The sequence below is a fragment of the Aegilops tauschii genome, chromosome 3, assembly GCF_002575655.3.
Source record: "Aegilops tauschii subsp. strangulata cultivar AL8/78 chromosome 3, Aet v6.0, whole genome shotgun sequence".
Lineage (NCBI taxonomy): Eukaryota > Viridiplantae > Streptophyta > Magnoliopsida > Poales > Poaceae > Aegilops > Aegilops tauschii.
In genome coordinates, this window is record NC_053037.3 from 32,083,812 (window position 1) to 32,095,448 (window position 11,637).

The following is an 11,637-nucleotide window of genomic DNA, read 5'->3' on the forward strand; positions in this document are numbered from 1 at the left end:
TTCTCAACATGAATTCGATCCATATCCTTGAAGAGCTCAGAATGTTTATGATGATTACGACAAATTTTGCCGAGAGGTTTCATGAAGATGTAATCGGTCGGCGATGACATCAAGTCAAAGGAATGATGAAGCAAAAGGTTATTGGAACCACATATATGACACAAACTCGGAATCAAGCTTGTTGTTTGAGGTGAAACGGTAAGACAAGGAAGATCGACGTAAGCTTAGCTCATCATCGAAGGTTGTGCTCTTGGAATAAGGACCAGGTAGCACAGTTTAAGCTTTAACATGACGATGATGATGTAGCCAATCAGTTGGGAATGACATCAGCGAGTACAACTTGCAGGTAATAAGGATTACAAAGAGTAGTTGAACCGTAGAACGGAGTCGATTCAGTTATTGGTGTTTCGAGTGACAAACAACTCAAAACCCAGAGAAAATTGGAATCATCGAGAAATAATAGTTGATGAAGAACTCACAAGAAGTTATGTAGTTCGGTGATATTCTCGAGATACCAGAGTATAATACTTGATGGTAGAGCAGAGTAGACGGTGGACACATGAAATGATCTGCAGAAGACAAGTACTTCATCTTGTCTGAGAAATGGAATCAAAGGAGAACAATCATGGTCGGAACCACGGTCGCAAAGGACCAAACATGGATACTAGATGAACCTATATCAAGGAAATAGTTATTATTACAAGAAGTTTCCATGATAGGATCTACATCGTGTCCATGGGCATGAACACAAGTTCAAGGTCGACTCGCACTTCTCCAACGCATGACCTTTCATTCACTTCTTGCTTTCGATGAAGTTGTAGTGTTGAAATTTTATTTGGCAAAAGACCAGAAGAGTATGACTCGTGAAAACTTTCGAGTTCACACATATTAAGGAAGGCATAGGTTCAACCCATCGGGGTATCTTAGAAACATATACCACAAGCTTCAAGAGTAACTAACACAAGCTCAAAAATAGAGCATGTTTGACAAAAGGAGAGGATACAATTTACCAAGGGCATTATGTATCGGAGAAAGAACTCACAAGGTGATTAATTATGAAGGACACTGTCGGATAATAATCCAACACTGGATATGGCGATCCACAATGGAGCTGATGTGAGTATCGATACCCAATCAGAGGAAGAAAGAATGCAAATGCATCGGTTTATAGAACATCTGAATAATTCAACGTTTAAATAACAAAGGAAGTATGATTTTCAAATCAAGGGATCAGGAGCAAACGCTCTGATCAAGGATGGATAAGTTGAATAGACTTAGGGGTACAATCGATGGCAATCTGATTGGCCGAGAACCAGCTCATGTTCGAAAGACGTCTGAGATGGAAAGATAATTTATAAGGATCAACTGATGATTGCGTGCATTCGCACACATATAGAATCAACAGACTCAAAATTAGTGTCAAAGGATGCCAATAAGATTACTAGACTTATGGGATTAACCATAATGAAAGCAAGCAAGGATTTCAAGAGCAATAGGCTGTTGAGGATTTTCGAAAGATCAAATAGTATTTCGAAGGCTTATGTGAAACAACTGAACAACTGAGAAGGAGCGGATACTCGATAAGTGCAAGGAAATATCCGTATGGGTATTCTTGTGGCAAAGAGTCGTAAGGCAGTAAGCTCAAAGGATTCTCGGAACAACGAAGAGCAGTTCGTTGCACCTTGTAATAACAAGCTTAATGGGATCGAATGTAAGAATGGCAGGTGCATGCAGTTATCCATAAGGATATAACAGTGGTAGGGAATTTGCAAAGGCGATGGGCACAAGTGTCTCGGGAGAACATCCTAGAGTATCTTCGAAATCTTCTGACGCAGTAGGTGATCATTTGTGATTAGGGGCTCTCCGGGAGAAAGTAGTTACGAGAACCTAGAGTCAGATTTAGTAAAATCATTTAACCCGAATAGAAGAGAGATCAGAGTCCCAGAGTATAGACGAGGAGTAAAAGATCCTAATACCACCCAATGGCGACGTGGGCCCAAAAGGCACACAGCCATGTTAGTAAAAGTTTTGCAATGTCTAGACTCGACTTCGGCCAAGGAGTGTGAAAGGGGGATTCCTACAGGCAGTCGGCTCTGATACCAACTTGTGACGCCCCCGATTCAATCGTACACTAATCATACACGCAAACGTGTACGATTAAGATCAGGGACTCACGGGAAGATATCACAACACAACTCTACAAATAAAAATAAGTCATACAAGCATCATAATACAAGCCAGGGGCCTCGAGGGCTCGAATACAAGTGCTCGATCATAGACGAGTCAGCGGAAGCAACAATATCTGAGTACAGACATAAGTAAACAAGTTTGCCTCAAGAAGGCTAGCACAAACTGGGATACAAATCGAAAGAGGCGCAAGCCTCCTTCCTGGGATCCTCCTAAACTACTCCTGGTCGTCGGCGGCGGCTTGCACGTAGTAGTAGGCACCTCCAGTGTAGTAGGAGTCGTCGTCGACGGTGGCGTCTGGCTCCTGGGCTCCAGCATCTGGTTGCGGCAACCAGGTAGAATGGAAAGGGGGAAAAGAGGGAGAAAAGCAAGCGTGAGTACTCATCCAAAGTACTCGCAAGCAAGGATCTACACTATATATGCATGGGTATATGTGTAAAGGGGACATATCGGTGGACTGAACTGCAGAATGCCAGAATAAGAGGGGGATAGCAAATCCTATCGAAGATTACGCTTCTGTCAGCCTCCATCTTGCAGCATGTAGAAGAGAGTAGATGGTAAGTTCACCAAGTAGCATCGTATAGCATAATCCTACCCGGCGATCCCCTCCTCGTCGCCCTGTGAGAGAGTGATCACCGGGTTGTATCTGGCACTTGAAAGGGTGTATTTTATTAAGTATCAGGTTCTAGTTGTCTAAGGTCAAGGTACAACTCCGGGTCGCCTGTTACCGTGGACACGGCTATTCGAATAGATCAACTTCCCTGCAGGGGTGCACCACATAACCCAACACGCTCGATCCCATTTGGCCGGACACACTTTCCTGGGTCATGCCCGGCCTCGGAAGATCAACACGTCGCAGCCCCACCTAGGCTCAACAGAGAGGTCAGCACGCCGGTCTAAATCCTATGCACGCAGGGGTCTGGGCCCATCGCCCATTGCACACCTGCACGTTGCGCACGCGGCCGGAAATAGACCTAGCCCCCTTAATACAAGCGCGAGCTTACGGTCCAATGCGGCACGCGCCGCTCAGTCGCTGACGTCAAAAAGAGCTTCGGCTGATACCACGACGCCGAGTGCCCATAACTGTTCCCGCGTAGTTGGTTAGTGCGTATAGGCCAGTGGCCAGACTCAGATCAAATACCAAGATCTCGTTAAGCGTGTTAAGTATCCGCGAACGCCGACCAGGGCTAGGCCCACCTCTGTCCTAGGTGGTCTCAACCTGCCCTGTCGCTCCGCCACAAAGTAACAGTCGGGGGCCGTTGGGAACCCAAGCCCACCTCTACCGGGATGGAGCCACCTGCCCCTTCAGCCCCCATCTCCGAACAGTATCATAAGTAATGTAACAGTATAAAGTATATAGCATATGCCCGTGATCACCTCCCGAGTGATCGCGGCCAGTAGTATAGCATGGCAGACGGACAAGAGTGTAGGGCCACTGATGGAACACTAGCATCTTATACTAAGCAGTAGGATAACAGGTAAAGGTAACAACTGTAGCAACAATAACAGGCTATGCATCAGAATAGGATTAACCGAAAGCAGTAACATGCTACACTACTCTAATGCAAGCAGTATAGAGAAGGAATAGGCGATATCTGGTGATCAAGGGGGGGGGCTTGCTTGGTTGCTCTGGCAAGAAGGAGGGGTCGTCGACACCGTAGTCGACCTGGGGGTCGCCGGCAGTCTCGGGGTCTACCGGAAAGAAGTAACGGAGGGGGAACACAATAAATAATAGAGCAATCAAAGCAACACAAAGCATAACATGGCACTACGCAGTAGTAGGCGATACCGGTGAAGGGGGGGAACATCCGGGAAAGTATTCCCGGTGTTTCGCGTTTTCGGACAGATGAACCGGAGGGGGTAAGTTGCGAGTTCGATAGGTTAGGGATGTGTGGCGGACGAACGGGTTGCGTATCCAGATTCGTCTCGTCGTTCTGAGCAACTTTCATGTAGAAAGTATTTTCATCTGAGCTACGGTTTATTTTATATGATTTTCTAAAGTTTTAAATCATTTTTAGAATTTATTTAATTAATTTAATTCAACATTATCCAGAACAGTGCATGCTGACATCATCATGACATCAGCAGTCAACAGAGGTGTTGACTGGGTCGCTGACGTGTGGGTCCCACTAGTCATAGACTGTTTAGTTAGCAGTTTAATTAGACAGAGTTAATTAGGTTAACTATCTAATTAGATAATTTAAACAAAATTAATTAAGATAATTTTTAGTTCATTAATTGATTAATTAATATTTAATTTTGTTTATTTATTTAATTTTGTTTCTTTTTTTATTAAAACGTTCTGGGCGCTCGGCCCCATTTGTCATGGGTACATGGGACAGGGCCTAGTTGTCAAAGGCCCTTGTGGCCTTAGCGGGCACGGGGCGCCGCGCGGCCCGAGCGGGCGCACGCCCGGGGGCGGGCGGACCCGGCAGGGCGCCGGAACAGGGGAGGCCGGTGGCCGCGGCCGGAACGGCGACCGACGAGCAGCTGCAGAGGTGCAGAACGGCGCACGTGGGGGTGAGCGTAGGTAGCCGCGTGGGGAGGTCAGTGCGGCGTGGTGGCGGACACCGGTGGAGCCGTGAGCGGCGGCATGTGGGGAGGCGCGGGGCGTGGGCGAGGCACAGGCGCGGTCGGCGCGGTGCGTGCTACGGCAAGGCGGGCGACGGCTGGCGTGGAGCTCAGGCCGCAGCAGCAGTGAGCGTCGCGGGAGGACGGACGCGGCGTGCAGGGTCGGGGCGCAGCAGGGGAACATGGCGGGACGCGGCCAGGAGGCGGCGGGAGCTAGCGGGTGGCGTGCGCGTGCGGGACGGCGCGGGCGTGCGGGTGCGCTGGACGAGGCCGCGGCCATGAGCGCGGGGGTGGACGGAGCCGGTGACAGAGATCGAGGGGAGAGGAGGCCGGTGGCCTCACCAGCGTTGCAGGGACGAGGGGCGGCAAGGCTTGGTGAAGCTGCTCGGGGGGGAGATGAGGATGACGGCGGCGACGGTTGACGGCTCCGGCGAATGGCGCTCGGCGACGGCGGTTCGTGGCGGCGTCGAGGTCGTGCCCGGATCCACGAGGAGGGGTGAGGACGGGGAGGCGAGCGGCGGGGTCGAGGCGGCGCCGGATACGACGAGCGGCGCTAGGGGAAGGTCGACGGTGAGGTGGGCAGCGGGGCACCGGGGTCGGAGCCTGATCTGGATCGAGGGAGGGAGAGGGAGGAGAGGGGATCGTGGGGGGTGGGGGAAAATATCTCGGGCTGACGAGGCCGAGGCCGAGGGGGAGACTTATCCCCTCGGGGGCGTAGGTGGGCCGAGTGGGCCAAAGCCCGGGGGGCACGGGGCTGCTCTTTTCTTTTGCTTTGTCTTTTCTTACTTTTTATTTAATTTTCTTTTCTATTTTCTTTTAGTTTTCTTTTATTTATGTTTTAGCAAAATACCAAAAGGGGACTTAATTTGATGTTACCAAATATGCCACAGCCACACTAACTTGCTACCCAAACTAAAATAGTTTCGTAATTATTTATTATTTAAAAGTATTTAGATAATAGTTTTCGCTATTGTTTTATTCATCTAATAGTATTAAATATTTTATAAAGGTGAGGTTTCTTCATCATAGTTACCTGTGCATTATTTGGTTCACTCCGAACATTTCAGTTTCAATATTTGAAAACTTTTATTGTTTGTTTGATACTGAATTTAAATTCGAACCGGTTTCGAACTAACACGAGATTAACAACAGTAATCAAAGTGACATGACATCATTAGCAGAGGTTGACTGTAGCTTGATTATCCGGCCGTCACCCTCACCCCCACCTGCTTCCTCACACTCGAGGCGCAACAACACAACGCTACATATGCGCCTTCCCCCCAGCCGCCGCCCAGTTGATATGCGCTAGCCTGAGAGTCGCCGCCTCCGCCTGCTTCGTCATCCTCGGCGAGCCACAGCGCACCGCTGCCGCCACACCGCACCTCCGCCTGCTCCGCTGCACCACAAGGCGAGGTGCACTGCCCGCCGACGACTGCTGCTGGCCCGATGAGGAAATAGGAAAGAGTGGATCGGGAATTGGGAAAAGCAAGTGTGGTCGACTGAGAGGATAAGGGAGAGAAGTGAGTGCTCGAGCGTGGTCGTTCGGGCGTTCTGGCTACAAGGCGACGACCCAAAAAGATGACTCAGGTCATAACAGACCAAGAAAAAAGGGGGAGCTCTTCTCCATCTTTTGTGCTATGATCGGAGGCACACAGAAAGACAATTTTTGGTTTTGGTCCCTGTCCCTTAGCACCAAGTATAAAAGGAGGAGGTGGTGCCCCTTGGGCAATGACACATGCATACATGGGTTAACCCCCAAAAAACTCCTAACTACCGATCCTAAAAGGGTGCATAAAGGGATCAGAAGGCCATCTCCACCATCGGCCACCGCAGTGCCGTGCCGGTGGCTCCCTGGACGTCCATCTCCCTGCTGCTGTGCTGCACCTTCTTCCCGGGCCATCTCTTCACTGCCGATGACCCCAAGGTGCAGTAATGGGCTACCTCCACTGGTCTCAGCCAATTCTGGTTAGTATCTAACTTTACGCATTTGTATTTGGTGTTCTAATCTCTAGGCCTAAAGATCCTGTAAAGATAATCCAAAGGATTTAATTCTAACAATGGTATCATGAGCAAGTTTATGCGTAGATTAGATCCCAAATCAAGTTTAATGATGATATGTTTAAGTTGATTGTTATGATTAAGCCCTAATATTTTATGTATAAGAGTACTGCTCTCTCATAACTTAATGATCTAGGATTAAAGTTACGGATTTGCTAAAACTCATTCGAATGAGAAACAAATTGGTCTCATTCAGTTTTCTGACCGTCCGATCCACCCGCGCCACGATTCGTGTTTTCGTCCTGGGAGGCAAGCTGTTTTGTTTGTTGGGCCGGAAGCGACACGGGGGAGCGAGTTGTTTTGTTGCGGGCTGGGCCTCCGCATTTTGTTTTGGGCCGTGCTTTAGAATGCGAACGGTCTAACCCTACTAAAGGTCCACCCGTGCTGCTGTTGTCACTCTCCTCGCCTCACTCTCCTCGCCTCTGTTCCCCTTCCCATCGGCTGTTTTCTTCCCATTGGTTTGTTCCCCTTCACATTTGATTTTCAATCCAAGCGCGGAACGACTTGGTGGGCTTCTGGCCAGAGAGATGGCAGGGGAGGCCGGCGGAGTGAGTGTTCAACTCCTTTTCTTGTCCTTTTTAGATTCGTTTTTTGCATTCTAGGGTTTGTTCCTCTTTTTTTTTTTGAGGTAGTTCATCATTAACCTGGGGGCGGGGTGGTGTTTTATGTGAGCGACCTACGTTAAGATGAATGTTTTTGAGTGTGGAATGCACATGTTTTTTTAGAGTGAAATAAAATGTTTTTTGATTGTGCCCCTAGGTACAGATCCTGCCCTGTATGTAGTTGTGCATCTACGTATAGCTGCTGAATAGTAGTCAGATTAGATTCAGAGCCTGCTGTTATTTTTGAATAGTATCTATATGCTCATCTTTTTTAGATCCCCTGTTTGTGGAACTGTATGTAGCAGATAGCACACAGATTGCAGCCTCTTCTGCTTATCTATGATACAGATTGTCCCTAGCTAATAATGACATGACTTTGTTTTTGTGATGAAAATCTCTTATGTGTGCATCAAGTCTTCCATTTTCTTTTGTGTTAATTGCCTGCTCTGGTTCTGCTTCATTTTCAGTAGCTGCCTTCCACTCTGTTTGTTGGTTGCTGGTATTGCTTGTTCTGAATGCGCATCATTTCCATGTGTTTCTGAACGAGCTCCTGATGTGTCCACTTTGTTAGTTGATTTGCTTATACATTCCTTGACTTCTATATTATTAAGGTGTCTCTCAAAACAGGGCTGTATCTGTTTTATGAGTTGTGCTCGAATTTAGGAGCGCATATATGATTATGGCTTCTCTTAAGTTTATTCATCAAAGTCTCTTTACTTTATATGTTCGCTGTGTAGAATCGATAACTTTTGACTAGTTGCAGCTTTTCTTGTGATCTGCCTGAACCTATGATACAGATGGTTCCCTAGCTAATAATATGACGATCAAATTCCCTAAGCATTCATGCATCCCATATCACCATGGCTGTTGTTTGAGTAGATCTATTTTCATTTTCCGAACCAAATCACAGCTCCCACCTTGTTGGTTGATCCCTGATAAACTTCTTGGCTAGAGGTGCCTTCCGCGTTGGACCCTTGGTATAGTTTCTGGACGAGCATGGTGCTTGTTGACTGTCCACTTTTGTTAGTTGAGTGATGACAACTTTTTTTACTAGACTTCCCTGAATGGTTTACATGCTGAAGTCTGGAGCATCTGCATTCTGACTTGAGTTTTGCTGATGGCTTTGTCCGAGTCTGAACAACAGTTTCTCTGACTTTGATATATTTGCTGTTCATAATTGATGCTAGAAGGATTGGTAGGACTTTAGAAGCAGCAACTCTTTACAGTTTTTAGTTTTGCAAGAATGTTTTGTGAAATCAAAGTTCGGCACTTTTTTAGTTGATTCTTCTGACTTGATACATTCCTTGACTCAGTAAAATAGTCTCTGCAACGGGGGTGCCTGATGAACTTTAGAGCATATGTATTGTTAATTTTGCTCCTGAACTTTCGGAGCGACCGGATGTATGATTAATGTTTCGCGTAGCATAGCTTGAATGAACAACAGCTCCTCTTACCTGATATTATCGCTGTTCAGAATTGATGCTTTCAGAGGTAGTAACTCACTACAGTTCCGTTATGCAAGACTGTTTTGAGAGATGGAAGGACAGCACCATACCAATATTTTAGAAGGCCTTTCCTCTTAATGACAGTGTATTTAGAGTTGGAAGATCACAGTAATTCTGCTCCTCCAGGAGAGTAAACTTTGTAATTAACAATGTATAGGAATATCCCAGTTAACAAATTTCTTCCCATCGGGTAGCTGGCCTCACCTCACCTTTAGTCGCATAGTTGTTGCCGACGGAAGCCTTTTTGGATAATGGATTCTAACAGTCCTTGTGTCCCCAATAGAATGTAGCCTATTTTTGTTCTTTTGGTTATTTGTAGTTGCAGGCACTGTTGTTATCCCGATGCTACTTTTTTGTTTGTGCATATGGTTGTTCTACTCAGCTATCATGCCTTTGAAAACACTAGCGATGACTTTTTTTATTTTTCAATTTTCTAGGGGAATTTGTGCTTTGGGTTTATTGGTAAACAGCGTCAGATCAAGTCTCTCATTATTTAGGTTTGTTTCTCCATTTATCCATGAATTTTTTTGAGCACCCGATTGCTAAGCCACTTTTCAAGTTATTGTTGTAGTGGAGGGGCCCATATTTTAGCTTGTGGTCTGCTCACTTCCATTTAATTTTCCCCCTAAAATAATAAAAAGCTTTGGTTTGCTCTCAGCTAAACATAAGTTCATATTACTTTTGTGTTTGACTCATATTGTTGGAGTTGCATGTTTCTTTGAAAGCTTTTAGTTCGGTGATGCCCAGAGCAAGAGGGGAATGTATGTTTTTTTCTCATGAACAAGCCTTTTGCATTAATAAGTGGAGATAGCAATGTAAATTGTAGAGCTTTTCCAAATTTGTTTGACTAAAAGAAAACTGTTTTCTTTTTTGTTCTCAGGTTTTGTCTTGTGAGCTATGTGGGAACGTTTGCCATGGCGGTGCTGACAACAACTTCAAGATCGACATTCGTGATGAGTTCCTGTCTAAAGCGGTATGAGTTGTACTAGATTCAGTTCATTGGTTACGCTGTCAGATCATCGATTGTTTCTTCTTCAGAATAGTTTGGTTGATTACATTTTTACTAGTTCTGTAGTATCATAGTATTTTAATGATTGATTATGTCCAAAATAATCAGTTTTTTTGGGGGGGGGGGGGGGGGGGGGGGGGGAGACAATCAGTTAGTAGTTCGCACCTTAATGTACTTTGTTATTTTGTTTCCTAGTTCAGCCGCAGTGTATCAATCAAGTGGTGCAGCATTTTCGCATGTTTTATACCCTGATTGTACATGTCATGGTCAGAATGCTTGTGTATTTTGCCATGGATGGTCGCGCTCTTTTTGTATTCAGACATGTGTTTTTTTTATGTTATGTACAGTTTCCTAATTATATTTTTCGTTTCTTTTTTTTTACTTTTTTGTAGACTGTCCCATGCAATGCAAGAGTCTACGTCAATGGTGTTACCGGGGACTACATGCGTTTTGAAGCCCATGGACGCAAGTACTCTGTCGACATTGTGAAGGGGGCACACAGGACCAGGATCAAGGGGAGTGGCTGGAAGAAATTCACTTCTGACTTTTCTCTTCAGAAGGGTGTTGTGGTCATTTTTGACTTGGACAGGCGTCCCCGCCAGGCATATGTTGTCGCTCAAAGTGTTGACTTGCACACAGTTGAAGGAAGCATTTTTCAGACGGGGATGCTGATGAAAGAGATGATAGATGGAGACATCTCAGATGTGGACGAATACGGTGGCAGCATAAAGATTGAGTATACAAGGGGTCTAACTCTGAATGATGCACAGCAGGACATTCTCAATGAACTGGTGCTCAGCTTCAAGTCCAAGTTTTTAGGAGTGTCTTTTGTACACTGTCTTACTACAACCGACACTCAAGTTGGACAAATGGTATGTTTTGTTGTTTCTTTTTTTTAATACTTGCTTTTTGTGTTTACTTTATTTTGTTTATATGCATTCATTATTTTCTTAAATGCATGCAGTTTTTTGTTGCGTTGCTTCAAGCTTTTTTATTTTCATGTTTTTTGTTTTCTGTTCTTTGTTGTGGATACAGAAAGTGCCAGAGAGGGTTGCTACAAGCTTGAACATCCCTAAAGAAGGGTTCGCTGGTGTTCGTCTAAGCAGTGGGGAGGCAAAGACTCGTGTTGAATACAGCACGTCTACTGATGGATGTATAGCTTTCAACAAAAAGCAGTGGAGGCGTTTCCTTTCAAAGACTACCCTGGAAATCAATGACTGCATCTTCATGTTCTTCAAGGCCAGCAGCAAGTCTTGCATGAATGTTACTGTTGTCGTCAGCAAGCTTTAAGTTTCACTTTCTTTTTCGAGAAGCTATGTTCCTAGTTATGTAGTATGCTGATGCAAAACATCGCTGCGGTCTTTTGTTTATGCGGTTGACAAGAACCAAGTAACCCCCCCCCCCCCCGGCTCGTCGTTTGCGATGTTTATTATCTATGTGTGTTTCAAAACTATGTGGAATATGTGTTTCTCGTAATGATAAGTGATGTTATATATTTTTCATCAGTATGCTTCTTTAGGAGTAAAGGCATTTACGTTTTTTTTAATGTTTTCTTGTTATGATTTGTAACGATAAACACCCTTTGCCTGTCTGCACTATACATGCAATTTTGTTTGCCCGGTTCCTTTTTAGTAACAAAAATATTGTTTTCTCATAGATGCCTTATTTTTTGCAAGTAGTCATCTTTGAAAATCGTAGGTCTAAG

General features: G+C 45.4%; 1 protein-coding gene across 1 annotated transcript; it reads left to right on the forward strand.

Annotated features, from left to right (window-relative positions):
- Positions 1-7,170: 7,170 nt before the first annotated feature.
- Positions 7,171-11,434, forward strand: LOC123493363 (uncharacterized). Its single transcript, XM_045234594.2, has 3 exons — positions 7,171-9,896; positions 10,325-10,804; positions 10,968-11,434. Exons 2-3 carry the CDS (start codon positions 10,376-10,378, stop codon positions 11,220-11,222), a joined length of 684 nt encoding a protein of 227 aa, XP_045090529.1. The 5' UTR covers positions 7,171-9,896; positions 10,325-10,375; the 3' UTR covers positions 11,223-11,434.
- The last annotated feature ends 203 nt before the right edge of the window (positions 11,435-11,637 follow it).

What these genes read in the sequence shown, in the direction of transcription:
- LOC123493363 (XM_045234594.2), top strand. Translation starts at nt 10,376, where the DNA reads ATGCGTTTTGAAGCCCATGGACGCAAGTACTCTGTCGACATTGTGAAG. An exon ending in ACACTCAAGTTGGACAAATG is followed by an intron (nt 10,805 to 10,967) that starts GTATGTTTTGTT and finishes TTGTGGATACAG; the next exon opens with AAAGTGCCAGAGAGGGTTGC.